Below are 25,496 nucleotides of genomic sequence, written 5' to 3'. Positions count from 1 at the left end.
CCTCGTCCCTATCCCTATGTTATAGTCTTAGTATTACTACCCTTAGTCATAGTATTGGCTCTATGTCCCTAGCCGCGTCCACGCGGCCGCCCTCGTCCTTATCTACGTTGCTGTGGGAGTATATACTCAAATCTAGAGGGATCGCGCTGAGTCGATCGATCCTGAGTAAGAGGATCTAGTAAGGATTGCATACCCTAGGTACTTGGTAGGATGCTTAGCTGTATGCTAGGCTGTATACTAGGCTGAGTACTAGGCTGAGTAAAGTTCTGTATACTAGGTAGACGTCCTCGGCGGCGTACTTAAAGGGGATCTTAAAGTAGAAGTAATAGATTAATTAGCGGTATATCTACGCTCTATAAATGCTAATGCTAGTAGAAGAGTGATAGCTTAAGGTATCGGCTTTTATCCTTATACTACTTAAGGATATAGATATAAGGGAACCCTGCTGTTTCCTTCGAATTATAATTATAACTTAGGGGAATTAGTGGTTTATCCTCTACTTCTGGGAGATATCTTATATAGATATCTTTTATATACTGAATTGCTTTTACTAAGATTCGTCTAATAAGTAGTTTATATAGTTATAAAATAATTATTAGCCTTCTGATTTTCTGGCTCTTAATCTTACTAGTAATCTTAGCGAATTGAAGCTTAATAATACGCTTAAAAATCCGGAGAATAACTAGTAAGTCATTTATCGAAACCTAGAGGTCCTATTTAAGTAACCAATAAGCACCCTCTATACGAGAAATCGCTATCTCGTTAAGATAGAGATACTTAGCGGTATAGTAATAGAGAAACTGCTGGGGACAGTTATTAATCTACTTGTCCTAGAGATAGTTAAGTAAGGGCCTAAAGATTAGATCACTATAGTTCTCCTAAAAGAACCCCTAGCGCTCGGTCATCCCTTTAATAGTAGTAGTATAGATAATACAATTCTACTGTTTCAGCATTTACTTCTAGGCCTTATCGACTTAGCGATACTCCTCTTTAAGTTCAGCCTTTATTCTCTAGGTACAGGTACTAGTACTGGACTAGGTACTCTCTTATTAGGATTTAGCGATCTAGTCGGTAAGAATTAGACGTGCTTTCTTTAAGATATATATATTAATGTACCATATATAAAGTATCCCTTTAGTATCTAGGAATACTTTATCGATAGTATCTAATAGTGCCTATTCCTTATCTATAAGGATAGTATAGGGTTCTTTAAGTCTAAGAGACTCGTAGACTTTAGCTAGGTAATGTAGAACGAGTTTATATATTTCATACTTTTTATCTTTAATAAATGTAAAGCTAAGGTAAAAGCTTGAACCAGTAGCAGTGAATCTAACGATATCAAGTAATAGAAGCCTATAACGATTGGTCTTATATATATAGTCTATCGAGATAACCCAGGGATTTAACTTAAGTATTATAATACTGGATTTGTAGATATAGAATAAGGCTGTAATATAGTTTTCACTATTAACCTTATATCTAAAGAACCACTCTCTGTCCTTTAGAAGTTCTTAGAGTAACGCCTAAAGGGGTATACGACTAGCTAAAAACTCTATATATAGCTTTCTCCGGAAGTTATAGATATCATAGGGCTATAAAGCTAAATTAGAATCATCCTACCGAATCCTAGTAAGGATATAACGGGTTAATAAGCCTTATTCAAGTTGTTTCTTAATATATATTACTTTTTCCTAAGTCTTAAGTATCCGGTAAATTGTATAGCTTGATTTAGGAGACCCCTTATGGTTATAGGTAGTATTCTTAAGGGTTAGGAGCTAGGTATTCGTCTTATATTAAAGGTAAAGAGAGATAGCAAATGGACATTAGTTTATAAGCGTTATGGTCTAGTAGATATAGTCATGGTCTAGGCGATCTCGCTACATACGACCTCGGTTATAATATAGTCGAACGGTCTTAAAAACGCCCTTTTTAGTATACTTTGATCGGAGGGTTGAAACTATATAGCCATACTGGTAAGTAAAGTTATTAATTATAGCCATTCTATACTCTACAGTATTATATTATTAGTTAAAGGGAGGAAGAGGTAAGAAAAAAAGGCCTAGTGTAGGTATAGGGCCTAGTATTAGCTCGGTAATTAGCTTAGTAGATAGAGACTCGGTACTTATCACAGTGATTAGCTGAGTAGGTAGAGGCTAAATATATGGTTTAATACTTCTAAGCCTAATAATTAGCTGAGTAGATAGAGACTTGGTACTTATCGCGGTAATTAGCTAAGCGGGTAGAGGCTGAATATATAGTTCAATACTTCTAAGCCTAATGATTGGCTTAGTAGGTAGACACTCGGTGCTTATAACGGTACCTAGATTGGTACTGGGTATCCTAATTAGGGACTTAGGAATAACCTCGAGGTCCTTAGGATCAGAATTGAGGTAATCAAGGCCTAGGGAGGCTATATTAGTGATCAAAGTAATGGGATTGATAGAGCAATAGGATAGAAGAAGGTAGACTGAAAGTTATAAACTAGAATTAGATTATTAATACCCTTAATCTAATCTACATATATATATACGAGTGATAGGAGTAACTTAATTTTATTAGACGTTTATATACAAACTGTAGGTACCTGCTGTCCTACTACTATCTTATACAGTTTAAGATAAAAGCGGTATATAAATTAGGAGGCGGTAAGGAGAGCGGTAGACAGAAGCAAGTGTCGAGGCAGGTACTCAACCAAATTAGGAAGGCGGTACTGAAAATTCAGGCAGAGGGGGGTGGTCCGATCCAAAGGGGGGTGGTATGATCTATAGGGGGTGGGCTATATCAATACCCTAAAAATATGTTTTCAATTCAAGATTTTGAAATTCAATTTAACAGCCCTACCACTCCCACACGTTAGTATATATTAGCGTGGCCGGAAAAGATTGTAAACACTAGACGATCCACGTAAGAGGTCTGATCACGCGATCTGCACTATCACTAGATATGGCTTACTTCTCCAAGCCTAGACGGGCCCGTATCCTAGTATGGTGCTGCTGTCGAAGGAGCCCCAATGAGCCCAATGAGCCCAATGAGCCCAATGAGCATCTGGATTAAATAGCTGCGCGCACCCATTGGCCTCTGCACAATAGTACCACTCCACACATCTTTCAATGCCAACCCGACGGAGAGGGAGGGACACGGTACTTAAATTGGCCTGCTTGGTCTGCTCGCCACCCCAGTTCCAGTCGCAGTCACAGTTACGCTTATCTGCCTCGTCTGTGCAGGTATAGCAAAATGCCCGGCTTTGCAACCTATCTACTCGGCGCTCTCGGCGCGATTGTAATCGCCCGCCTTGTCCTCTCACTCTTCAAATGCCCCTCGCTGCCCTTACCGCCAGGACCCAAGCCCGCGCCTCTAATCGGAAATATTCACCAGCTGCCCAAGAGCCTCCAGTGGCTGGAGCTCTACCACTGGAGCAAGAAGTATGGCCCGATCATGCACCTCAGCATGGCTGGGCAGCCGCTCATCATCCTGTCGACTCACCAGGCCGCACACGATCTCCTCAACCGCCGCAGCTCGCGATACTCGGACCGCCCACGCTTGGTCATGGCCGGCGAGCTTGTCACTAGGGGCATGCACATGCTCCTCCGACCATACAACGACCAGTACAAACTACACCAGAAGATGGAGGCCCCGCTTCTAACCCTGCGCGCTGCGAGCAACTACCGCCCGCTACAGGACCTCGAGTCGCAGCAACTGCTATGGGACGTGCTAGGCGAGTGGGACAAGTTCGGCGAGAAAGGGGTAGACTTCCACCACCACTTCGAGCGTGCAATGGCCAGTACCATCTACTGTCTGAACTACGGCTACCGGCTGCAAACGGGATACGAGAAGGAGCTGATGGACGGGAAGCGCGTGCAGGCGGAGTTTGCGCGCACCGGGCAGGTGGGCGCATACATTGTCGACTCGTTCCCATCGCTGAATTACCTGCCCAAGTTTCTGGCGCCGTGGAAGAAGGAGGGCGAGGAGCTGTTCGAGCTAGAGCGTCAGCTGCATGTTGGGAACTTGAGGAAGGGGCTGAGTAGCGGCAAGTGGAACTTTGCGAAGTATATGAAGGCCTCGGCGGAGGCTGCGGGAATGCCGGAGGTTGAGCTCGCGTTTGATCTAGGCATTCTTGCCGATGCTGGTTTGGATACTTCGACTGTTGCGCTGGACTGGTTTATCGTTGCTTGGATTACGTCGGGATCGCGTGGCTGGGTGAAGAAGGCGCAACAGCTGCTAGACGAGGTCGTCGGTAAGGATCGCCTACCCAGCTTCGAAGACCGTCCGAAGCTGGCCTACATCGACGCTATTGGTGAGTTTCTCTTGTTCTTATTCAAACAATGGGCAAGGTCTCACATGACATGACACAGCGAGCGAGACCCTCCGCTGGCGCCCCGTCGTCGTCCAAGGTGTGCCACACTTCACCAAGACCGAGGACGAGTACATGGGCTACCATATCCCCGCCAACTCAACTGTCCTCCCTAACGCATTCGCCATCACTCGCGATGAGGCCGTCTTCGGCGGGGACGTCGACAACTTCATCCCGGAGCGGTGGCTCGCCGAGGAATCCGCTAATGAGCATAGCGACGTCTGCGGCTTCAACACATCAGCCCTCAAGGATCTACCGCATACGGGTTTCGGGTTCGGGCGCAGAATCTGTACGGGCCGTCTCATCGCGCGCAACCAGCTATTCATCCAAATGGCGCGCATGCTGTGGTCATTTGATGTCGAGGCTGGCGTTGTGGACGAGAGCACAGGCGCGAGACACAAGGTCCATGATATGGACTGCACGGAGGGTTTTGTCACTTTGCCCAAGCCGTTTAGGTCAGTGATGCGTCCGAGGGGGCAGTGGGTGCGTGATGCGATCCTGAGTGCGGGCACCACTCATAACCTGGATCACTCGGCAATTTTGGAGGCGGCAAAGATTGAAAAGTCTTTAGAATGAATGAATACCCTTTTCTTTCCTCGGTGGGATTTCGGTCTCAACCTCGTTCTGGCAGAAACCATTCACCGCTCAAATCCTGCTGTCGTCTACCTTACGTAATATTCTTGATCGCCTCGTTCACCACTTCAGAGCTACCCTCTCAGCTTCCTTTTTCCTTTTAGCAAATCTAATCTTGTTATATTAGAACGGGGCGCTGACCCTAATATTGGGAAGCACCCCTGGCAAGACTCCAGATCCTACTACAGCCAGGGCCTCGACCATTTTGAGCTGAGCTCGGTGTGCTTGGTATCCTTTGGTGCGCATTACATTGCCGTGTTAAATACTACTTGGGTTATGGAAATCATGTTCATTGCTACTCAAATCAAATATTCTATGTTCAATATGTTCGCAACATAAGGCAGGCATGTTACAATACGCCCCCGATTTCTTGGCTACACATTCCAGAATTCGTAAGAAGAATCAATCGACTTCAATAATTTCGGATTCCAGATTCCCCAACAGTCAAACTATTTCAGGGGTTTTCTAATTCGCCTTCTTTTCACGACGACAACTGGCTCCACGTTGTCTTCCCAAACCCTGATGGATCTCAAATCCGACTGTGTTCAGCGATCAAATTTGAAGTGTTGGGAAGGCTGTCGATAGCCGACCTATCAATCTGTTCAATAGATTGGAATCCAGCCTCCTCCATCAGAATATCAAATTCAGCCAAGAAACTCTTCATCACATGTCGCACGCCAGCCTCGCCAGCAATACTCAAACCCCAAACCCACAATCGGCCGAGGAAGACAAACTTAGCCCCCAGAGCAAGAGCCTTGAAAGCATCCGCAGCGCTGCGCACGCCAGAGTCGAACATGATCTGTCGGACGTCGATACATTAGCATGGTTTCAGTATTCTCCGATCCCCCAAGTCTTTGTTATCTTCCCTTCCGCCTTATATGTTCACGGTACGTCTTTCTCGGGGGGATCTGGTAACATGTTCTCACTTACGTATAGCCCATCACCAACGGCATCGACAATCTTTTCCAGAGCATCAAGGCTAGCGATGGCGCCATCCACCTGGCGACCGGCATGGTTCGTCACAACAATGCCGTCAATACCACTATCGCTATGGTTAGCATTTTTCATGGATGAACTCGCAAATTCTCATCGACATACATTTCAACACATTTCTCAGCAGCCTCGACGCTTTGAATTCCCTTCAAACAGAAAGGTCTACCGCCGCTGATCCGCTTCCATTGGGCCATGGTCCACTTGACCTTCTCCCAGGTATGGGCCCGGCCATGCCAAATATTCTCGTCGATCCATTTGGCACCGGCCTCCTTGGGATTTTTCTTAGGGTCGATACCTGCCTCTTTCAAGCGCTGCTGGAACACAGGGTCCTGCAGGCCAATATCACCTACACCGTGATCGTGGTAGAATGCGTAGTTGCCGGTGAAGACATCATTGTGGCGCCATCCAAGAGACCAGGTGTCGGTGGTGAGCATGCATGCATCATAGCCGGAGTCCCAGGCGCGCTGCATCATAGAAATGGCCTGCTCATCGTCGTGGCTCTGGTACAGCTGGAAGAAACGCGGACCGTTGCCGTTGGCCTTTCCAACATCTTCGATGCTGTAGCTACCAGCAGAGGAAAGGCAGTACGCCAAGTTCAATTCCTCGGCAACTTTGGCAACCGAAAGCTCGCCGGTAGCATGATAGATGCGATTGATACCAATGGGGGCGAAGCCGATGGGAGCCGAGACTCGATGACCGAAGATCTCAGTCACGGTATCTCTAGTGTTCGTGTCCACTAGAGTGCGTGGAATAATGCGGTGGCGGTAGAATGCCTGGCGGTTAGCCAGATGGGTCCAAGACATGCCCGCATTACATGACGAATAGTACCTAGATTGATAAGTTGATGAGATGTTATGCTTCGGATGACTAAACTTACCATCCTCCTTGAGACAGTTTCTCCTTCGCGAGCTTCTCGACCTCAGCTGGGTCCGTGTTGAAAAGCGGATAGACGCCATTGTTGGTATTCCAGAATGCATCCCGTCTGTAGAGAGACCATTGTGGAGTGGATCTAATCTTGATATTAGGATTGTTGGGGTCCGACATTGTGGACGGATTACTGAATGTCCGTAAGGCAAAGTTGAAAAAGATATTGATATAGGTGATATTGAATTTGATTCTCGCAGTGAAAGAGTTTTCCGAGGCAGACAAATAGGTACTTATACTACTCACAAGCCATCCCTAGAGAGAGTTGTTTCAATGATGATAACGGTCTGACATCACCGTCTTCAGTTGGTGGGCTATCTCGGGCGAGAGATATAGACATCAACCCTTGTACGTCAAGTCGGAGGTCGGGGGAGGTTTGACCGGGTCGGATGTCTTGATGGTCTCAATCAGGCCATTAATATTGCAACTCAGATCAATACGTACTTTATTTCTCCTCACCCCGCGTGAGGGGAACCTGGTCCTAGGCCTACTCCCACTTATCACTACGTTGTCAAGAGCAGAAGTGGAAGCAAGCGAGAAATTCGAAGCCGGGAAAGCGGGAAAGCCGGGAAAGAATACGGAGTACTTACATAATAATTCTGATAAATGATGGAAGTAACTCCTTTATTCATATTTTCTTCGAAAGACCCACGTCCTAACGAGTTTGATCTTGTATATAGTGATGGCTAGATGCAATTGACAAACATAGCATTGGACATAGTGCGAAGATTTTCTTCTATTTCCTGTGCTATTCCCGTTCAGTAACGAAACTTCTTACTCCGGCCGATGGATATCGAACTAGCCAACATGCCTTGCTATATGGGCTCAACCCGACTTGTAACTCACCATGAGGCCTAAGCCAGTCATGTCTAGGGCTAATACTCGACAGGCTGTCACCATCCATATATGTACTATCTGTCTCGGGGATATGAGCTCTCGATCGATCTCAATTGCCATGCCAGCACCTATTCCACAAACCTTGCATCGACAAGTGGATATGTACACATGACGCCAGCTGCCCTCTTTGCCGAATGACCTTCCATCACCTACGTCGACCGTTTCTAGTTTCGGAACCCGTGGCCATGTCTCTTGGTTGTGAACAGGATGAACTCCAAAGGGGGCTCGATATTTTCATTTTTTGGTGGAGGAAATTATTTGGCTTAGCTTGATTTTGTCTACGTGATTTTGTGAAATATGGAGTAGGGAATTACTAAATAGAATAGAGCTTAATTCAAAGGAAATCAAACGCAGTGCATTAGCACTCTCATTAAAGCTGGACATGAAGCACAATGATTCAAGGTACTTTCTATTGATGTTCGAGAAAGAAGCGCGACCCGGCCGAGACAATAGGCGATTAAATCATAGCAGACAGCTACGGTTGATATTGACCATCCATTTCCATTTTGCAAATCACTGCCTATCTCGTTGTGTCGATGAGTCTCCATGTGCACTATCGGCCGAAAGATTATTTATCGCACAACTTGGGGTTTTATGTGTCGGCACCTATGTGCAAGCACAGATAATAAAAAGGCCCTTAGGCAGATCTCGTAGTCCCTATGCATAGATCCGACTCGGTTTGGTAAACAGTTACTCCGTACTCGATCAACCATTAACTAACAGGGAGGATCATGGATAGTGGGATTGTGCTTCTAAGTTTCAGCAAACAATTAATCTCATTTCGGAAGCCTTTCTTTAGTCAGATTGTTCAGCTCGTAGACATAAGAAACATATCCGTTAAAAGTCAGCGATAGAAGTGTAGGCTCGTCTGTAACGAGGAAGCTGTCTCCAAACAAAGAACCTGAGCTGCCGTGAGATCCACTATTTCCAGATAAACAAACGTCATCGGGCTCTGTGTGATTTTAGTTAAGCCTGTGCGATCTAATTGACGGTCAGGTCCATCCTGCCTCGTGGGCTGGAAGCATACATCGATAGTAATCCGTTATGCTTCCAAATGTATCTATTCGTGGTATTTTATCCAATCCCCACCACATGATCTCGGCGCTGTGAGGAGGTTTATTTTTCTTTATATTGTCGTGCGATACCGCCGTCAATAACGCCGTCTATGGCAAATTCAATGGTCCGCATGTTTCGAGCGATAGGTTGTGATGGACTTAACTATTGAGACGTGTTAGCCACTCTATGCCCTGTCATCCCCTTTCCTATACCCTGTCACTCGGTCCAACCTTTACCCCGACGGTACAACTACCATTCCCACTTTGGTATTAAATTCACGGATTGTTTGTCTCTAGGACATTTCAAGCAAGGAAAATAAATAGAATGGCAGCAATGATTATGCGAGTTTTCACGGCATTCGGCCCTCCAAAGGTCGAGAAGAAGAACGATGCTATCCGTTTTGGCATCCTGGGGGCGGCCCAGATTGCGTGAGTTCACTATTTCCCAAAGTGATCGCCTTGCTGAACCTGATTTCTGATAGACCTCTCGCCTTGATCACACCAGCCCTCTCACATTCCGAGGTTATCGTGCAAGCGATTGCGGCTAGAGATCATGCCCGTGCCTCGGCATTCGCTAAAAAGCACAACATCCCCGATGTTCGCACATCCTACGAGGGTGCGTTAGACTCAGGGGCTTACTAGAGAACCCCTTCTCACTATGAACAGAAATCCTGGACGACCCCAAGATCGATGCAGTCTTGATCCCTTTGCCCAACAGTTTACACTTCGAATGGGCCATACGCGCCATTCGTGCCGGCAAACATGTCCTTTTAGAAAAGCCGTCGAGCTCTAACGCCATTGAGGCCGAGATTCTCTTCAATCTACCAGAGCTATCACAGCCAAATGCCCCCGTGTTGCTCGAGGCCTTCCACAACCGGTTCCATCCTGCAGTGCACAAGTTCCGGTCCTTCATCACCCCCGCCGATGTCGTCCACGTCCATACAGACTCTATGGTTCCATGGTTGATGCTCGACAAGGACAACATCGGGTTCAATTACAAACTCGCCGGCGGGAGCATGATGATGATGGGCACATACAATTTCGGCGTTATCCGCATGATCTTTGATGACGAACCCGAGGAGTGTCTAACCTGCGAACCTGGCATCTTCGGTGACGGCATCCATGACCAGTGTGATACTGACTTTAAAGCCAAATTTCGCTTCCCGAATGGCGGTATTGCCGAAGCTTCCACCACCATGCGTGGGCCTATCCTATGGAAACCGTCCGAGGCCCGCGTCACACACAAGGAAGTCGTCGTCGATGACAAGTCCATCCCGGAGTCACAAGAGAAGCTACGCACACGGGTGGTGACGCTACACGGTTTTATCCATGCTTTCATCTGGCACCGTATCGATGTCAAGGATACCTTCGTTATTCGTAACAAGAGTGATGGCATGCCGGTCAAGACTTGGACCGAATCCAAGGCACATAAGGCTTACAGTTACAAGGAGGCAGGGGGTGAATTTGCGAATCTCCCCGGTGAGGAATGGTGGATGTCATATCGGTACCAACTTGAAGAGTTTGTCAATCGTGTTAAGGGGCGTTCCACACAATATTGGGTTGAGGGTAAGGATTCATGGAATCAGATGAAGATGATTGACATGGCGTACGAGAAGAGTGGTTTAGGACTGCGGCCAACAAGCGAGTTCCGGTGATTAAAGTGTGTTGAAATAAGGCAACATTGCCTATATTCTTATCTGACGATATGTACATGATATGAAGGAAACCGGTAGCTCGCTGTTAGGTATTCATCTCCTCCTATGAAAGCGGGTTATGGAATGGTATTGTGTTCTCCAAGTCTAATGCAGTAGGGACTTGATTCCATATAGTATCACCCTACCAGGGTGGTCTTGGTGAGGCCGATTGCACAAGACTTGAATGAACAGCAATTGAGTGATTATGACCAATATCCTCGGAGATGGAGTCATTCGAAGGATTCGTGGCCTCATTCTGACCGGCGGTGATATAGTTAGTTAGTCCAATTTCATCGTCTTTTGCGTTCCTTTTCATTTGATCGAACCCGTAGTCAAATGTTGGTCCCCGGTTGCTGGTTTGATTCCCCATCTGGAGACCCTCCCCCGAGCCACTGTGGAGTCCTGGTCTTTCTGGAATGATAGTGCATCTTTGTGAATTCAAACTTGATAAGATTGATCGATGGGCGAGTCGAGCAAGCGGTGCAAGGTGAGGCAGACAGGCACAAACCACCGCGACCGATGGCTCGATGGTTGACCAGATGAATACGGGTCCCATCAGCCATGTCACGTCCACGGCGCCCATGAATTCAGAGAGATAATGGATTCGCACGATGCTCGCAACAAAAACACTAGGATGAATGGTTCAGCTCTGTTCACGGAATGAGGCTTAGAAAGAAAAGCAAAGAGGCCATACAAGATTCCCACGGCCATGATGCCACAAATTGCTAATTTCTTCCGAAGGGTCATTTGTAGCCGAGCTATTCGCGGAAAAGGGATGATCAGAATGATGAGATCATTTAGCATGTTGAGGATCCCTAGTGCGAGAAAGAATTGGTTGATATTGATGCATTTTCCTTCGGCGCCGCTGAATTGTGTCCAAAAGTGGGACACTGGTTTGCAAGCATTGCCCATACTTACCCAAATAATGATAGGATATGAGAGTGTGAGTACCAATCCGACAATGAGAGCCGCTTTCAACGAGGATTCCAAAGGGGAAAAGATTCGCGCATAAAAGAAAAGAATGGAGAGTCTGGTGCAAGTACAGGACGAGGCGTAAATGAACGTGTAAGAGAATAAAAGCTAAATAAAGCTGGGTTAGAAAAGTCAAGGGCTCTTTTGAAGGGCATTTTCTTACTCTATACAAGTCCATTAATTCTTCCAGCTTGACTGCCCAGATGTGTTTTCCTGCACCAGTAGTGCCGCCTAGGTACAACGTTGCTCTGTTAAACAATGGTATTTTGCTGGGAGTTTAGTACTTACCGGCGACACTTATTCCAGCTGAGACACCTATACAAACCTTCGATCCAATACAGTCAAAAAAGGTGATCTAAACTGGCGAAGGATTAACTCACTAGTGCCGCAATAATTGCCCAGTCATCCGCCATCAAGGCATTTTGGAGGACAATTCGAGCAGTGAAGCGTAGAATCACCAACAAAGCAGCCAGACACAGCATTGCAATGACCACACCATTGTTAACAGATACCTCACTGGCAGTGAGGTCGATATTCAGCGGGGCTGGCCCAAAGAGAGCGACAATGGCCGGGTCCTCATTCATAGCAAACTATGCGTACTTAATAGGAGAAATCTCGCAGCATCGAACTGAAGCACACAGCAGGATCAGCTATTAATCTGCGGAGCGAATGAGATAGTTCCTATCATGATGGATTCACTCTAGCAATCAAATCTGATGGCTCCTAAAATTATGTACTTTTGCAGATGAACATCTTACCACATGAAGATATTGCACCAGACATTCTTGGTATACAGGCTAATTTCAGGGCGATCGCCGTCGGAGAAGCGCCGATCCTGCCTTAAAGAAAGCTGGTATCAGCGTTGTTCGGGCCGTTAGGGCTATGCCAGAGCCTGCACACTACTCCATACGGGGTATTATCTAGCGATTTACCAATGGTAAGCTGTATGTGATCTAAGTAATCAATACCTCGGTATGATATCCCTGTATAATCCATATGTCGCCACTCGCACTATAGTTTAGTGAAATTGCGATGTCCCGTCTCGCATAGCCCTAGTCAAGCATCATCCTTCAATGGGTCTTGAAACGGAAGATCCCTATCTCACCACAATGGCCATTGAGCCTAGGCAGTAGAAAATAATTCGAAGGGTACAAATGCGCAAGAGACTTAGAAATTTGCCAATGATAAACCCCCCGTATTCCAGTGCGTATACTCTGTACCCTTCATCCCGTCTACCACTACTTCTCTTTTCATTTCCCGAGTACCCTAACCCAAATACAACATGAGTTCTGTGAATAACCAACCGATTCCTGAGCTCACGGTTTTGGAACGTATCGGCCCTAAAGGCTATCTTCGTTACATCTTCCCCTTTCACCTTCAGGAGGAGTATGACTTGGATGAAGCTACTCGAGTTCTTCAAGCCGGGTACCAAGCTCTCACACAACGAATCCCAGAGGTCGCGTGCGAAGCCGTTCCCGATGGCAGTTCGAAACAAAAGGGTGTGATGAGATTTCGGAAACTGGAGAACAATGAGGTAGCGCGCATCGTGGTCAAGGACCTACGTGAGTCCTTTCGATCTGATTATGCGGAGTTGAAAGATAAATCCTTCCCTGTCTCCTCCTTCGATGCCGATACGTTCTGTCCCCGTTCTGTTTGGCCTGCCGCTGGGGAGCGACTGCCGATTTCAGTTGTACAGGCCAATTTCATCCGAGGGGGGTTGATCTTGACGTGGTGCATACTCCACATGGCGGGTGACGGTACCACATTTTATACTTGGACAAACATATGGGCAGAAGAGTGTCGCCGGGCACAGGGACTGGAGATCCTAGATCCCATCCACCTTCCAGAGGCCATTTGGCAAGACCGCGAACAAGTGACAAAGCCGACCGGCCATAATGCTGGAAAGCTCGAAAATCATCCAGAGTATACTCTTCTTCCTTTCACACCCCCGGGACCCCCGCCAAAGATGTCTTCTCTGAGCCATTGCGGTCAGATTTTCTATTTTTCCCCGGAGTCTTTAGCAAAGCTGAAGGCAGAGGCGTCCCCGGCGAATGCGACCAAGCCGACCGATCAAAAATGGATATCGACCAATGATGCTCTCGCGGCACTACTCTGGCGTACAGTGATGGCAGTACAGTCGCCCCTAGACACTCTGGAGGGTGACCCTGTGTCTGTTTTCAATATTGCTATTGACGGGCGACAGCGGACAGATCCCAAATTGCATCCATCGACTTTAGGGTGTTTCCTAGAGTATGTGTCCGTCTCGGCGCCGATCCGCAAAATGCTCAGTACCACGACTTTAGCCGATCTGGCGACGGAAATCCGCAAGGCAATTCTGCGGGCCGATGAGCAGTTCACGGATGATGTGATAACTCTGGTAGAGCAGCTTGAAGACGTCGATCGGCTGGTACCGACCGCTTTTCTAGATGTTCCCGGCTTCAACTGCGTGTTAACCTCATGGGTGAACTTCAAACTGTACGGGTTGGAGTGGGGACCACTGCTGGGCAACAATATCGAGGCTGTACGAGTGCCCCATGTTGGCTGCATCAACGGCTGTCAAGTTGTGCTCCCAGTTTTGCCGAATGGTGGCATGGAGATTCTGGTCGGCGTGGAAGAAAGCTGCTTGGACCGGCTGCTTGGTGATCCCTTGTTCACGAAATATGGCGTCGCTCGGTAGAGTCATAAATGCGAGTAAATCCCCATGAACGCATCATTCACCCACATTATTTGGCAGCCAGTCAAGCCAAAGCGCCTCAGAACATAAAAAGGAGATTGTACCAGCGACCCCCCTTTCTTGCCTGATATTTCAGGCATCAACTGACCTACGATTTGGCCTAAAGGGGGGTCGCACTGGCCAAGGGGGGCGCTGGTACAATCCACTAATAATATCGGGCTGATCAAAATTAACTAGTTACGGGTTGTGGCGTAAGCAGGTACACTTGAAAGTAGATTCAGAATATATGGAGCATGACAGGGATATATGAAGTATTATAATTGCTTCGCTTCGCTCTGCAATGATGGCAACGTAGTGCTTTTCAGATAAATTTAGAAGACCCGAAGACGGACGTTTGCTCTGGCAACTCGAAGCGGCCATGCTGAACTACCTTTTTATGACCGATTGCAACTATAGGACCTTTCTCTGGGCCCATCTCATAAAAAGGACCTCTCTCCGAGCGCATCTCGTATATTTGGTGGCTGTGGTGCAATTCATTTAGTCGGTTCCATTTATTATCGGCAGCTTCCACAAGCGTCGATTGATGTGCTGAAGACCATTGGTCAAATCGCCCGTTGGCTGCATTATTCTGATCCCGATTGAGCGATTTCTCCTGCTGTCGACGGTGGCGAATGCAGAGCCCACAACAAATAGCAATCATCAACACGCCGCCTACAGTACAACTAACGATGATGCCAATCTTGACAGCTGTGGAGAGACCATTGCTGCCAGTAGTTGAGCTGCTTGTTTCGGTATCCATCTTGGTCGTTTTCGAGTTCGAATTTGTAGGAATCAAATTCCAGGTGTTCTTCCAGGTGTTTTTCCAACTGTTGGAAGACCCCGAAATGGTGGATTCATTGTCCCCTATTGTCACTGTATTGACAATAAAAGAGCCATCAGGTCCTGGTGCTTGGGCCAAAAACCACTTCCCACCAAGCCAATTAACGCCGACAAAGGCTGCTTGGAGAAAAGCGCGGTCTAGAGCAGGGGTGCTGTTGGTGGCCATGCATGGGAAGTATTGCATCGGCGTCTTCACAAGCGGGGCCTCTAGTGTGAGATTTAGGAGAGCGAAGGGGACCTTGATCGTGATGTCTTCGTTATTGCGGCTATTCATGCTAAACGTGAATGCCACATAACTTGGAGAGGTCACAATTTTGTCGTACTGCGAGTCGGATGTGTTCCAAAAATAGAGGCCATAATCAGGTTGGTATATGACGGGTAACTCAGCGGCTATCGCATCACATGTGCTTCGAGGCAGATATATGTATGGGTTGACTGGGTCCACAACAATCTTGAGACCGGCATCCAGGGAGGAATTTCCCTTTGCCAAGAGACCTGTTTTGTTGGAGTAATTCCAAGGCGATCCGCCTTCTGCCACTCCAATACTCATATCGTACATTTCGATCGGGAAGCTTCCACTTGAAAACGACTGAGCGGACACGTTTCCAATGACCCTATTCTGATCATAACCTCCCAGATGAAGTGAGCCAGGGATTCCCAGAGATGCGGAGCCAATATGCATTCCATAGGAATATGATGGTATTTTCGTGGACCCCTCCTGCTCGTAGAGGTAGCTGGTGATGAAGGTCGCGTTGATTTTGATCGAAGCCCCAAATGTCTGATTAATATCTGGACTTCCAAGAGAAAGGGTCCCAACTTGTAAAGGGTATGCTTGTCCACCAGGGTAAGTCTGCCATCCAGCAGATATGATAATCAAGTCGACAGCAGGAACGTGAGCACCGTCAATGGTTATCCAATCTGTTCCTCGTCGTGCTTTGGCATAAACTGGAACTGCGTCCGTATATCCCCAGTCCACATAACCCCATGCTCCATATGGAGGCAATGAAATTGAGTTATTGTCCAAGGTGACTGATACGTCGCTGTCAAAAAGACCCGCTTTATCCCTATAGCACACCGACGAGAGGGACTTGTTGTCACATATGGAAGGTAGTAGGATTTTACTTTCCCAACTACCTCCCGGGTACAACGCCACTACCGATGAAGGCACAACAAGTTCAGAGTAGTTGCTTCCGATGGACACCGTGACCGCTTGCCAAGGGCCATCAGGTCCGAACTTTTTATCAGACCAGGTCATCTCCCGGGGACTAGAACAGAGGACCTTATCAAGACAAAGGATCCAAAGGGTGAAAACACATTGTTGTAGTCCTCTCATTCCTAGGGGGGAAAATATTGTTAGCGATTATTTTCTAACAAAGTATACAGTGACGGTGTTCTACATGACAGGACTGACTTGAATCACAGCTGAAGTGACGATGTAACTTATCGGTTTGAACAATGCAGTAAGCAATGAAGGCCACAAAGTTAAGCTTCAAGTATCAGACGAAGTTAGGTCATTATTCACTCGTCACTAAGACAATAGGGTAGAGTTCTGAGTTGGAGATTTGGAGATTTTTTTCAAAAGTCAACTCGGGGTGAATATCCGAACACCGTATAGTAGATATAATCCAGTACCATCCCAAGCGCCAGACATCTAAGTATAGATGTTTCTAATAATAAGAAGAATTGCCAAATGCGATTGATATTTAGCGCCGAGATGTGATGAAGTCGGGCACGGACCAAGACACCCCAGGCGTTCCATTTTGCCAATCAGTCGTTGTTGGAGATTCTAGCGTGTCTCAGATCATGCATCGACAGCGCTTAGCCGCCCATTTATGACTGCTGCAATCACCTGAGGTTGTCCCTGGGGAAATGGACAGCTGAGGGGATCGTTTTTTGTCGCATGCACTTTCCGACCTTCTCTTACCCTCCCTCTTACATGCATTTTGAGATGGACTGAGAACTGCAAACACATTACGAGGTTTTCCTTCGACAGTTATGTGGAATTTAGGAATATTCCTGTCAATTTTTCCAGGCGATAAGCGACCATGTTAAGTATGGCCACAACATCTCCGAGAGTCTTTCGCTCCATGTTCATAGCTTTGTCCGCTCTATTCGGCTTTGTGACATTATTGCGACTTTCATACAATCCGCCTCTGGATGATTCTAATTCGCACTTCGACGGTCTGTCCGGGAAGCAAGTGGACGTGGACTGGTCTCGATTTGCATACACCCAATATGCTACCGACAGATCTTATCTGTGCAACTCACTCATGATTTTCGAGGCTCTTCATCGCCTTGGAAGCAAAGCCGATCGCGTGTTGATGTACCCATACGATTTCCTCTTGTCTGAGAACGATAGTTCGCCGGAAGCTCGTTTACTTCGCTTCGCAAGGGACGAATATGCAGTCAAACTCAAGCCAATCAAAGTAATGATGAAGGGTGGGGGAGGTGGTAAGGCATCCCAACTCATTACAAAACTTCAAGCTAAAAGTGAGCGCAGCACCGTGGTCATCGAGCTACACGAAACTCCTCGCTTTTAATCAAACGGAATATGATCGGGTTCTTAACTTGGATTCCGATGCAACCCTTCTGCAGGTGCGTAGGTCAATCGTGGCCTTTTCTCATTTCAAACTAACGTGCGTGAAGGCTATGGACGAGCTGTTCCTGCTTCCACCTGGCTCGGTCGCCATGCCACGGGCCTACTGGTTAGATCCAAAGGATCGAGTCTTTACGTCTGGACTAATGCTCATCCAACCGTCTGCGGTTGAGTTCGATCGCGTAATGGATGAAGTTTCCAAGGCTACTTCTGACGTATACGACATGGAGATTATGAACAAGTTATATGGAGTTAGTGCGCTTGTCGTACCGCACCGTCCTTATACTCTTTTGACTGGAGAGTTCCGCTCCAATAATCATGAAGCCTATCTGGGTAATACAGACGAACTGTGGGATGCTGAGAAAATCCTCAAAGACGCTAAATATCTACATTTCTCCGACTGGCCAGTTCCTAAGGTATGTCATACCAACTTTTGGTAACCTTCAATCTCTATTTCGGATATGCTGACCTCTTCCGGTAGCCATGGGTTGCAGCTACTCGTGATGTGATCAACAAAACGCAGCCTCCTTGTGAGATAAATCCTGCAACTAGTCAACAAGATGACTGCCGTCTCCGAGAAATCTGGTTAGGGATATACAAGGACTTCATGGCCAGGCGACTTGTACGTCAACCTTCTCCTACCTTCAATTCAATTTCTGATCAAGCTTACCGAACCTGAACAGGGTGTATGTGGCACTGCTCTTCGAAAAGAATCTTCATGACACGTCCGGTTCTCTTTCAACGGCATTTTACGATTATCACAAATTCTCCTGTCCGGCCATGCGGTACCTCTGTATGGCTCGGTGTTTTCAATACTCTCGTTCCAACATAACTATAGAAGAAGCCTCCTGTGCATGAGCGAGACTCGATACCATGAAAACATCAGCACCTTGACTCTGCACATATGGTTTTGCTGGTCAGAACAAACTTCTGGTCATGTCGACTCCGATCCTGATAATGCTACAGACGGGCACTTGGCAGGCTTTTTTATTTCAATGCGCAGCGCACTTCTTCAAAGCAGTTGACAGGCAACGTGAAGGGAAGAGGAAGAGAATTCCAAGAAGGAATTTCAGGGCCTTTCAGCCTCACTTGGCCCCGATTTCGATAACATGTATGTAACAATAAGCAATTGGCTGCAAATACCTGGCAATCTCGTTTCGTATTGTATTGATGTATCTTTGGGGGCTCGATGTAAACCTCCATGGACCAGCTCAGTAGGTACAGTCTCACATGTAAGTTATGCAAGCAGTGAGAGAAGAAGGATTGATTCTCTGTAACTAAATATTAAACTAAATAGCGATTTACAGGCCTGACAAACTAGTCATCAAGGCAGTTGATCTGACCCAACAAGAATTATACGCATTGACAAATTCACAAGACAATATTCCCTCTAAGAGGTGTAGCTGCAGCCATTGGGGTTCGAGGTCTCCACGATACGAGCAGCAATTCCCACACAGTCGGAGTTTCCAGCAGGGTTTGCAATGCCAGCAGAAGCCCAAATGCTCCAGGCACCGTCAATGCTGTTGGGGCAGGCAATCAGATCGTCTCCTGCGAACTGGAGGTGGCCATCCTTGAGGGTCCAGCCCTTGCGCTCGGAGTTTGTGGGGCTGGGCTGAGCACCAGTGGTGTATCCAATCTTGCCCTGGCCTATATGAAAGTCAGTTATTTGCCAACCAAGTAGGATTGTGAGAGTGATAGGATACCCATGCCGGAGCGATCAACGAAGATCTCCTGGGGAGTGGCGGACTCATCATACAGGTACAGAGCACCGTCGAGGATGTAGAAGGTCGCCTCCTGTTCCTTGGGACGAGCACAACTGGCACCCTGGTTAGGCAGACCAGCGAAGATGCTGCTCTTAGCAGCGTTGAAGGCAGAGTATTGCACATCACTACCAGAGTGAATAGCCACGACACCAAAAGTCTCAGACTGGTTGGAGGGGGCGGCTGAGACAACGGCGCTGACGGAGGCAGCGATGGCGAGGTTCTTGAGCTGCATATTGGCGGAGGGGATGCGAAGATTGAGTTGAGAAGATATAAGAGTGGTTGAATTGGGAGGATTGATAGTTGATGTTTCTAGGATATGCTGAAATGCCTCCCCTTTTATACTTGGAGCGACTCCGTACCGTCGCCAAGGTTGATCTCTCACCCATTGAGACTATCCTCCAAGCCAAGCATGATCCTGCAGACTATAACATTGATATTCCACAATGTGACATCAGCGTGACTTTTTTATGGGGCAATCTTGTCGATCTCTCTCGTGGTTCTGACAGTCAAGACAATGTCTTATCCCTGAGTATTGTGTTAACGGGATACTTTGTATAAGCCATAGATATTCCAGACCCAGCGTCATTAGATATAACAACCACTTCATAGATCATTGCGTATTTGAAGCATACCCCTTCTAGCCTCCAATATAGTTCTGAATATGATTATGAATACTATGAACAAAATACCAACCCCTAAATGACTTACTGAGTATTGCTTCCCCACAATTCTTCCATGTTTCTCCGAATTATATCCACATGGGCATGATACGGACGATCCGTAATGATATCCGAATCAAGGCCAATCAAGGTCTAATGCCCCCTTCTGCACCGGTGAAACATACCATACAATAATAAGTTGGACTACGGAGTATGGAGTCTGTATTCAAACCGCCTAGTTTTGGGGCATTTCATTAATATGGGTCTCTCAACGAGTATCTATAAATAGCGGAGTGGCTCACCGTCCTTATGTAGGTCCTCATTCGCTGGCTTCCACTTTAGGGGCGATATTATACTATTCGTCAATCTTAAAGAGAATCTCATGGCTTAGCATGAGTATTAAATGAGATGAGCACTGTAATGAATATACATATTTCGCTTGTTGCTCCATGATTCCTCGCTGAATCATGAAGATGCACCGGCTAGAAAAGCATTTTCCTATCTCGAACCAAACCAAAAATGAGGGGAGTTTTGTACAAGCACCTTGATCACGCTCATAATCCCATGTTGAGATATGCTAATAACGGGAAAACAATTGTCCTTACTCGGGAGCACCGCACGAAAAGACGCCACGAACTTCTCCTTTGGCGTACTTGATTATCTAGATGAGTGAGTGAGTTAGTAATATAATCCGTACCCCAAGGCAGACCACCAGAGAAAAACTTACGATATCATCAATGCTGGAATAGGTTCCTCCAGCAAGCACCACCATGCCGATCAGGAAAATCAGCGCATTGATGACTGCCAGTATCAAGTTCTTGGGCTCTTTCCAACTCCCTTTCCGAAGGAGCATGAACCACATCATGGCAGGGAAGTAGAAGGTGAACCCGGAGATAAAAAGAGCAGAAGAAATTGAAAGCAAGTCGTTGAAAAAAGGAATCACCTCGGCAATGATGAATGCCACAACTGTGGCGGCCGTGATCACCGCCAGCCATGTCAGCCAGCCCATCTTAGTGTTGATGAAGCGAATGGGGGAGTTGGCGAAGATGCGACCATGTACCACACGCCCAAATACCACGGTGTTGATCGAACCGCTGATGAAGATCACAGGGAGAGCAATGCCATACGCAATGCGACTGAGGGTAGTTCCGGCAGAGGTAAGTGCAGGGCTGGACACGTCCTGGCCAACAAAGGCGTAGATTGTAGCACCAGTGATGGTGTAGATGATGATCTCAGTGATACCCAGCGTCCAGATCGACTTAATAAAGTCCCGAGGAGTGTGCATTTCGTCCATAAAGGAGAATTGGCACATGGCAAAACTGTAGGCGAAAATTATGTTCGTCACAGCGATGAAGGCTTCAGTAAAGGAGATGTTATCCTTCGGCCACGCAGACCATGCTACTCCGGAGAGTCCACCGGGCGAGTTCGTCGCCTGTACACCCGTCCCGATAATTGTGATTCCAATGGCAGCGATGATGGATACGAAATCGACATAGCCTAGAATTGCCACCTCGGTGAAACTAGGCGGAATGGCGAGTAGTAGCAGGATGACGGCAGAAACCACGGCAAAGATGATCGAGCAAATGCCGCTTTTGGTGATATCGAGGAATGCGATGGTTCCCGTCAGACAGTGCGAGGCCGTGAGAAAGATTAGTTGAAGACCGAGCATCGCATTGACTAGCTCATATGCAAAGCGACCACACCCTAGCCGATGGCCCAGCAATCGACCCGCATCAGCATAGTTGGCAACCTCGGGGAAGGCCAATTTGACCATTCCGACAATGTAACTGGTATAGATGGCGATGAGACCGATGCCCACACAGCAGATCACACCGGCGACCATGCCGAGTGTTGCAAAGGTGGAGGGAACCGACAAACTACCGAGTGCAATCGCCTCGACGATGAGGACGACAGTGAGTCGCTTCCAGCCGAGACGATTGAACTTGTTGATGCCGTGGTCATACAGGTTCCTCTCAGCCTCGCTCATTTCCCCGACCATGTCCCCCTCAAACGGCGGTGGGGGAGCATATGCGGCCTTCTCGCCTTCCGTTTCCATCACCTTGTCGGTGTCATGGTCGTTAGAGATGTTTTCGAAGCCCATGATGCTGGTGGAGGTGAGACTAGTCTGCCAGGCAGAACGGAAGGGAGGAAATCGGGTATATATAAAGGCAAATTCCGCGCACTTTCGAATGCGGCACTACCAGGAGGCAAAGCAGGCTTGCCTGGACAAACGAGATTTTGTGAACTCTGCTTGGCTGCTCCAGCACGTGGAGTACGACGCTGATCCACTCCAGTTGATCGGCCGCCCAACGAGCACACCGGAAACAGGGATTGGATCCATTACGAATGGGGTGAAAGTGGATTGCATTGAAATTTTAGACGAAACGCAGCCCGGCGGCCCCAGTTTAGTGTCCGTTGTGCGATCAGAAGGTTCGGAAGGTTAGGTAAAAGAAATGCAACATTGGTGTAATCGTTGGGAGGGCCACTTGAGAGCCACTTGCGAGTTACCGAGGGCTCTAACACACTATGGAGTCTCTCCCCGCGTTACTCCGTACTGATTGCGGGGAGAGAAATCAGAGACAAATTCACAGAAGAAACCCATCGAAAATAAGAATATAAAGATGTCGATGGTTTTTCTTTAATCGCGCCACAGGAGATCCCGAAAGCCGACTTGCCAATGAAAGAGTCGGAAGTTGAGTGGCCCCGGGGCGACTCCCTCAGGCGGGGCCGATAAGAGTTTTGAAGGTCACATGACGGCTGCAAACAGAGCAAATAATTTGATATCACATCTACCTCCTGCGTACGGAGTGCTTGTCCTACATTATCCTACTATCCTCCTCCTTGCAGAGAATACGAAGTACAAGGCTCAGACGACTAAGCGCCACCAACGCCATGCGGTTTGTCGTGGAAAATACACCGCAAATATTGACTTCATGAATCCGAATGGGTCTCCCCCAGAGACGGCTGTCATAGACATCATTGCGAGAAGTCTCCCAGTCTCCAACTCATCCGTGGGATCCGTTGTACTCCATTCTACCCTTACTTTTGTCTACCTCATGACCATTGCTTATCTCCGTGCTAACATTTCCAGACTACCTTCCCTGCTAGAGTACACGGAAGCTGCGAGTCATGTTTCCCATGATGCATCTTGAAACCCAAAATCCCGCACAACCCCGTACGCAATTATCGGGGAATCCAGACATGCATTAAACATTCCTGTCCTCCCGACCGTGGCGATCTTTGCTTACAACATAGTTGCCTTATTCCCAGCAGCCGTGACCGCCGGGCACTCCGGGTATAGGCCCCCGACCGTGGTATTCGAGCAATGTGCTGTCCAAGTAGAAGTCAGACGACTTCCCTATAAACACAGGAAAGAATCAAGCGAACAGGAAGCAAGCCAGCAGGCAAGCAATGGTCAAACGATGTAAAGTCACATCATGCAGATCGTGGCACCGTCATAACATTAGAGATAACCTTAGAATGATATTACAAGGCAATTTGAATTACAATCCAGGCAGTCACCTAGAGCAGGACTCCAAAGTGACTAGAAAGACGACACTATGGTTACTCCAGCATATAATTCCTGCTTTCCTTTCCATTGAATCATGTCTCCATGACAAAAGACAGACAAAAACATACAACAGTGAGAGTATGTTGGGGGTCACCTAGCGCCGCCGGTTCAGTCGTCTGTACAGGCATTACAGTCACCACAATAGTGTCGAATGTCTTGGTTTCTCTCCCCAGTTCGGGTGCAGTCGCACTTCCAACATTTAAAAAGACCCCCATACTTTTTTTGGCTTTCGCAGGAAAGATAATTGTAGTACGAATGCCAACACATACTGCGCGGAAAATCTTGAACCACATTAAGGCAGTATACGACCTTTCTACTAGTATAGGAGTCAATCATACAGGTGCAAAACAGCCGATCATGCCTAGTTGTTGCCAATAATGATAGAAAGATAATGCGGCTTAGATACAGGTCTGGGGCCGCACGTCCCTTTATAATTGAATCCTTTATAATTGAACGAAGAGTCCGCCGATTCGCAGTTGCAGAGAAACCTGAGAAGGAATATTCCGATGTTCTTATATAGAATATGATCAGCTTATTTCAGAGATTGGTATCTAATCAAACATAGCTCATACTCAAGATCAATTGGCGCAGCGCTTACAGAACCAATCATCGCTGGATTGATGTACTTCAAATCACTACCTCGAACAATAAGATTGTGCAATGAAATATATCCAGGAATATACCTACAGCTTCCAAAGAAAGCCGGCCTGGTGGCGTGGTAAAAGAGGACACAAATCAGAAACGCGTAGTAGATGATAATGCCATATAAACAAAAAGAAGCAAGCATATCGACAGGAGAACCTAAATCTTGTGTCATGATAAGGCCTTTAGAAGGAGTGTTGGTCTATATTGAACTTCGGCGGATACACCACTTCCTTATATTCCAGTTCTGCTATAGTGAAATAGAATGTCCAGCTTACGCTATCCCAATATGTTTTATCCTGTCGCAGGATATGCGAGGTATCTAGTAGCGTAAACATGGAGGTCTAGAAGACTTCACGCAGTTTCTTCAACTCTCCAAACGGAGAATGCCGGTAATCTAGGTCTAGGGACGCACTCCTAGGATTTCGAGTTCTATATTTCTCTTTTCTTCTTCGTCTTGGTAATATTGAGGCAGAAATGAATCGCATTTCTCAGACATACAACCGAAAATCCCAGGATCAGGACAACTATATTAATTGATAGCCACTTTCATTTATGGAATTTCTTCATTGGCATAGGGCTGAAGTGGCGCCCCTATCCGTCAGTGGGTTGACCGCTTTATATGAAGAACAGATTGACACTAATCAAGAAGGATGCCATGACAGACTTTCTTTTATAAAGAGACTATACCCAATAAACAGTGAAACCTCCGAGTCAATCTTTATAAAATCCCGTTCTGCTCAAAACTAGACTAGTTTCAGGCCGGTCTTCGTGAGCAGTGTATCCAATGGAACAGTTCTAAAATGATTTCCTAGCGCATCCGTGAACTGCCGGAAGTCATCACCAGTAGACAATGAGTGTAAAAATTCCACGACGCTGATATGATGGTTCATTTGAGCCCATTCAGCAGCAGTCCGACCAGAAGGATCCTTGATAAAGGGTAAAGCACCTCCATCGACCAAGACCTTGACGGAATCAAGTAATCCTTTCCCAGCGGCATAATGGAGAGGAGTTGCTATCCCGCTGTACATATGAAAATAGTACTCATCTCCACAGTTTTGATACATAATATCATTCACGGGGATGCCTTTTGCAATCAGATACCGTAGGACTTCCAGCCGGTCATCTAGCTCTCGCATTGCAGCATAATGCATCACCTGACCCTGCCGCAGAGAAGCACCGTGATCAAGAAG

The 25,496-nt window shown here is 47.0% G+C and overlaps 10 protein-coding genes across 10 annotated transcripts; 4 read left to right on the top strand and 6 right to left on the bottom strand.

The window, feature by feature from the left end:
* Positions 1-3,234: 3,234 nt before the first annotated feature.
* Positions 3,235-4,927, top strand: N7518_010475 (cytochrome P450; the record flags this gene model as incomplete). Its single annotated transcript, XM_057191401.1, has 2 exons — positions 3,235-4,294; positions 4,353-4,927. 2 exons carry the CDS (start codon positions 3,235-3,237, stop codon positions 4,925-4,927), a joined length of 1,635 nt encoding a protein of 544 aa, XP_057037537.1.
* Positions 4,928-5,513: 586 nt separating this feature from the next.
* Positions 5,514-7,021, bottom strand: N7518_010474 (uncharacterized protein; the record flags this gene model as incomplete). The annotated part of the gene is made up of 4 exons (XM_057191400.1): positions 5,514-5,783; positions 5,915-6,026; positions 6,083-6,805; positions 6,855-7,021. 4 exons carry the CDS (start codon positions 7,019-7,021, stop codon positions 5,514-5,516), a joined length of 1,272 nt encoding a protein of 423 aa, XP_057037536.1.
* A 2,157-nt stretch (positions 7,022-9,178) lies between these two features.
* On the top strand, positions 9,179-10,508 carry N7518_010473 (Gfo/Idh/MocA family protein; the record flags this gene model as incomplete). The annotated part of the gene is made up of 3 exons (XM_057191399.1): positions 9,179-9,282; positions 9,336-9,469; positions 9,520-10,508. The coding sequence occupies 3 exons, from the start codon at positions 9,179-9,181 to the stop codon at positions 10,506-10,508; spliced, it is 1,227 nt and encodes a 408-aa protein (XP_057037535.1).
* Positions 10,509-11,890: 1,382 nt separating this feature from the next.
* On the bottom strand, positions 11,891-12,103 carry N7518_010472 (uncharacterized protein; the record flags this gene model as incomplete). Its single annotated transcript, XM_057191398.1, has 1 exon — positions 11,891-12,103. The coding sequence occupies one exon, from the start codon at positions 12,101-12,103 to the stop codon at positions 11,891-11,893; it is 213 nt and encodes a 70-aa protein (XP_057037534.1).
* A 698-nt stretch (positions 12,104-12,801) lies between these two features.
* On the top strand, positions 12,802-14,196 carry N7518_010471 (uncharacterized protein; the record flags this gene model as incomplete). The annotated part of the gene is made up of 1 exon (XM_057191397.1): positions 12,802-14,196. The coding sequence occupies one exon, from the start codon at positions 12,802-12,804 to the stop codon at positions 14,194-14,196; it is 1,395 nt and encodes a 464-aa protein (XP_057037533.1).
* A 358-nt stretch (positions 14,197-14,554) lies between these two features.
* On the bottom strand, positions 14,555-16,327 carry N7518_010470 (uncharacterized protein; the record flags this gene model as incomplete). The annotated part of the gene is made up of 1 exon (XM_057191396.1): positions 14,555-16,327. The coding sequence occupies one exon, from the start codon at positions 16,325-16,327 to the stop codon at positions 14,555-14,557; it is 1,773 nt and encodes a 590-aa protein (XP_057037532.1).
* Positions 16,328-17,159: 832 nt separating this feature from the next.
* On the top strand, positions 17,160-18,390 carry N7518_010469 (CAZyme family GT8; the record flags this gene model as incomplete). The annotated part of the gene is made up of 5 exons (XM_057191395.1): positions 17,160-17,523; positions 17,573-17,667; positions 17,719-18,084; positions 18,150-18,290; positions 18,352-18,390. The coding sequence occupies 5 exons, from the start codon at positions 17,160-17,162 to the stop codon at positions 18,388-18,390; spliced, it is 1,005 nt and encodes a 334-aa protein (XP_057037531.1).
* A 668-nt stretch (positions 18,391-19,058) lies between these two features.
* aspf34 (cell wall protein PhiA) lies at positions 19,059-19,663 on the bottom strand (the record flags this gene model as incomplete). Its single annotated transcript, XM_057191394.1, has 2 exons — positions 19,059-19,315; positions 19,372-19,663. The coding sequence occupies 2 exons, from the start codon at positions 19,661-19,663 to the stop codon at positions 19,059-19,061; spliced, it is 549 nt and encodes a 182-aa protein (XP_057037530.1).
* Positions 19,664-20,691: 1,028 nt separating this feature from the next.
* On the bottom strand, positions 20,692-22,191 carry N7518_010467 (putative amino acid transporter; the record flags this gene model as incomplete). The annotated part of the gene is made up of 2 exons (XM_057191393.1): positions 20,692-20,751; positions 20,818-22,191. 2 exons carry the CDS (start codon positions 22,189-22,191, stop codon positions 20,692-20,694), a joined length of 1,434 nt encoding a protein of 477 aa, XP_057037529.1.
* A 2,858-nt stretch (positions 22,192-25,049) lies between these two features.
* Positions 25,050-25,442, bottom strand: N7518_010466 (ankyrin repeat domain-containing protein; the record flags this gene model as incomplete). The annotated part of the gene is made up of 1 exon (XM_057191392.1): positions 25,050-25,442. The coding sequence occupies one exon, from the start codon at positions 25,440-25,442 to the stop codon at positions 25,050-25,052; it is 393 nt and encodes a 130-aa protein (XP_057037528.1).
* Between the last annotated feature and the right edge of the window lie 54 nt (positions 25,443-25,496).

This window comes from Penicillium psychrosexuale (assembly GCF_028828465.1).
Source record: "Penicillium psychrosexuale strain IBT 29551 chromosome Unknown utg000006l, whole genome shotgun sequence".
Lineage (NCBI taxonomy): Eukaryota > Fungi > Ascomycota > Eurotiomycetes > Eurotiales > Aspergillaceae > Penicillium > Penicillium psychrosexuale.
This window is presented reverse-complemented; position numbering and strand designations above follow the sequence as displayed.